Raw genomic sequence first — 2,673 nt, 5'->3', positions numbered from 1 at the left:
TCTCTCTCTCTCTCTCTCTCTCTCTCTCTCTCTCTCTCTCTCTGTACTTATAACAGGGATTTCGCCGTGAACTCGCTGCTCCTCTATCGAACAGGAATTGGACGGAAGGCACGTACCACTGTTACAGCACGGGCTCATGCGACGCGATCGCAGGGCCAAAAACATACCACGTCAGCATCATCGTCATTATCAGCATCATAATCTTCGCCATCATCATCATCAACATGATCATGATCATCATCACCGGTAGCCGTCTCAGTTCGACACATAATGTGGGAAGAACAAAAGCTGGGCGATCATGTGCAGAGAGCAAGCGTGTTTCACATTTTCCCTTTTGCTCGTTAATGAATCGCTTGAATTTTTATGGTTGTCGCAATCGTCAGCTCGTGTCTGTCGTCATACAATCGTCGTTTTACATTCTCGTTTCCCTTTGTAGCTCCTGCACAATATTGTATGTTAACTATGTGTTTGTTATACACGTGATAAGTATGTATCTATCATAAGCGCGTTGCTCCTAAATCAATGTTTGTTGGCTCGTAGGCAGTTGTTATTCGGCCGAACAAGGGCTGATTCTCGGATCTTCCAAGTCCCAGCCGTTAGGTTTAAGCTACTTTCTTCTCATGGAACTGTGCTTGGTGGCGAAGGGGTAACAACGAGGGACGTTGGAATTGTTGATAGTGCACTGATAATGGCGTGTGGGGGTGAAGACCCCCCGGATGTCGGTGGCGGCGAAATCATACCAGCGACGCGCATTAGATCAGCTGGCATCGATGAGGATCCAGCCATGTCTGCTGGTAGAGAATCCGGATGCTTCCTGTATAGTCAGTCGTGGTCATGCGTTCGTAGGTGATGGAAAGATTCGGGGTAACATCAAAATCAAAAAAGAGACGAAAACACAACAAAAGAAAACAGAAAATCCAAATAACTTTGAAGAATGCATACAAACATAAGTAGTAAATAAACGATACAAAAATGAATCCTATGAATAAAATAAATAAAAAGTCATCTCGATGGTACGCCGTTGTTGTAAACAATAACAAGTTAATGAACTTTTTAACGTGAAATTTTTGCATGGAAGCCGCCAAGTAGGCTCATCGATCGTATAAAAATGTTTTACAGATAACTAAACTGTTATGATACCAAAACGTAATATATCTATCTGGCTATTGGCAAAGCAAATCAAAGGGACACGAGCTAATCTACGTGAAAAACTCATAGAAACAACCCGGACGTTACGAAGGGGGCGAACGAAACGCCCAAAGGCTGTCGAAGCGTTCGTTTCGATACCGTTATACAGACCCTAAGCCTGCGTAGCTGTGTAAGCACCAAGAAACATCGATATTGATTAAGTTAATATGTTACTAGCAAAAACGTGTTTCTTTTTCACAAACTATCAGACAAGTTCAATTTCAAGCTCACTATTTCGCGAACGACAGTCGCAATCCGACGAGTACCTGCGAATGTGTCTCCAGAGGTGATCTTTCCGGCTGACGGCGGCGTTGCATAAATGACAGGTAAATGTTGTACGGTATGGCGAGTGAATGTTAGCGATATGTCGATTGAGGGCGCTTCTTGAGCCTACGACTACAGTACAATAGGCGCACGGCCACGAAGACGGTCCATCAAGTCCAGCCGAAATCTGCAGACCCTTGGTCGCGACAAGCATCTGAAGTCCCTGAGGAGTGGCCGCGGTTAATGGGCCACTTGGAACCACATCGCCTGCAATCAACAGTTGCTTAGTAAGTTCAGTCACCACGTCTGTGTCTCTGTAAATTATAGCTCTTTATAAATTAGCGGTGAGGGGCTATCGGGGGGTCGAAAGTCGAAAGAGTGGAATTAGTCGAAAGACAAAACGCAACCTTTAACCTATTTTTGCCACAGAACGAAAACACTCTGTATAGCATCCTTTCCCTGAAGTAGAACAGCTATTACGGAAAACTGGGTTTATCGTCCTTTTTGTCCTATTCGTCTGCATGCTTGTCTCCTTAGCAATCTGTAGTGAAGCCAATCAGCAGGACCATCAAAAGTCACGAAAAACCGCCGTCTTCTTTTTCTGTCCCCACATCATGTATATATATACACACACATCTAATATATATATGTATGTATATGTATATATATATATTAGACGATCACATAAGTGCACGAAGGCAACAGAAGGGAGACGCGCGCACACACACACACACACACACACACAAACATTCGTGAACGTATATAAAATATACGCATCATGATGAATGGCCAAAGATACGTCACGAAGTTAGAAAACGAACATAAAACGACAATGAAATAGTACATTAAAGGCGACAGACGGCGCAACGGCAAAACGCAAAATCGTATTGAATTGACAAAGATCGTCAAGTTTATTTTCTGCAATAGCTATCGAGCCATCATCTGTTTTTTCTGTACTCGTACACTTCAATGTCAATGGTACTTGTATAAGTATGGATGGATGATTATTACTTGGTGTATTGCTGTTGCCGTACATTGACTTGCGTCCGCTTAAACTTGATTTCGTCTTCGTCGAACTCTATTACTGCTTTTTCTCGCTCCGTCGTTTTTTGCCAGATATCTTGTCATTATCATTGTTGTTATCGTAGTGTATAAAAAATTGTACTTGACACTGGTCGGATTTGCACAAATCCATTTCTATATATATGTGTGTGTATATAT

General features: G+C 42.7%; 1 protein-coding gene across 1 annotated transcript; it reads right to left on the bottom strand.

The window, feature by feature from the left end:
* Nucleotides 1-6: 6 nt before the first annotated feature.
* Nucleotides 7-2,667, bottom strand: LOC111273375 (uncharacterized). Its single transcript, XM_022855067.2, has 2 exons — nucleotides 1,455-2,667; nucleotides 7-814 (listed from the first exon to the last, which is right to left on the bottom strand). Exons 1-2 carry the CDS (start codon nucleotides 1,664-1,666, stop codon nucleotides 619-621), a joined length of 408 nt encoding a protein of 135 aa, XP_022710802.1. The 5' UTR covers nucleotides 1,667-2,667; the 3' UTR covers nucleotides 7-618.
* Between the last annotated feature and the right edge of the window lie 6 nt (nucleotides 2,668-2,673).

The sequence above is a fragment of the Varroa jacobsoni genome, unplaced genomic scaffold, assembly GCF_002532875.2.
Source record: "Varroa jacobsoni isolate VJ856 unplaced genomic scaffold, vjacob_1.0 contig06427, whole genome shotgun sequence".
Lineage (NCBI taxonomy): Eukaryota > Metazoa > Arthropoda > Arachnida > Mesostigmata > Varroidae > Varroa > Varroa jacobsoni.
This window is presented reverse-complemented; position numbering and strand designations above follow the sequence as displayed.

Bases quoted from the DNA above. Each gene is read 5' to 3' on its own strand.
- LOC111273375 (XM_022855067.2), bottom strand. From the start codon at position 1,666: ATGCTTGTCGCGACCAAGGGTCTGCAGATTTCGGCTGGACTTGATGGA. The intron at 815-1,454 runs GTACTCGTCGGA...CTGACTATACAG, and splicing joins CTCTGGAGACACATTCGCAG to GAAGCATCCGGATTCTCTAC.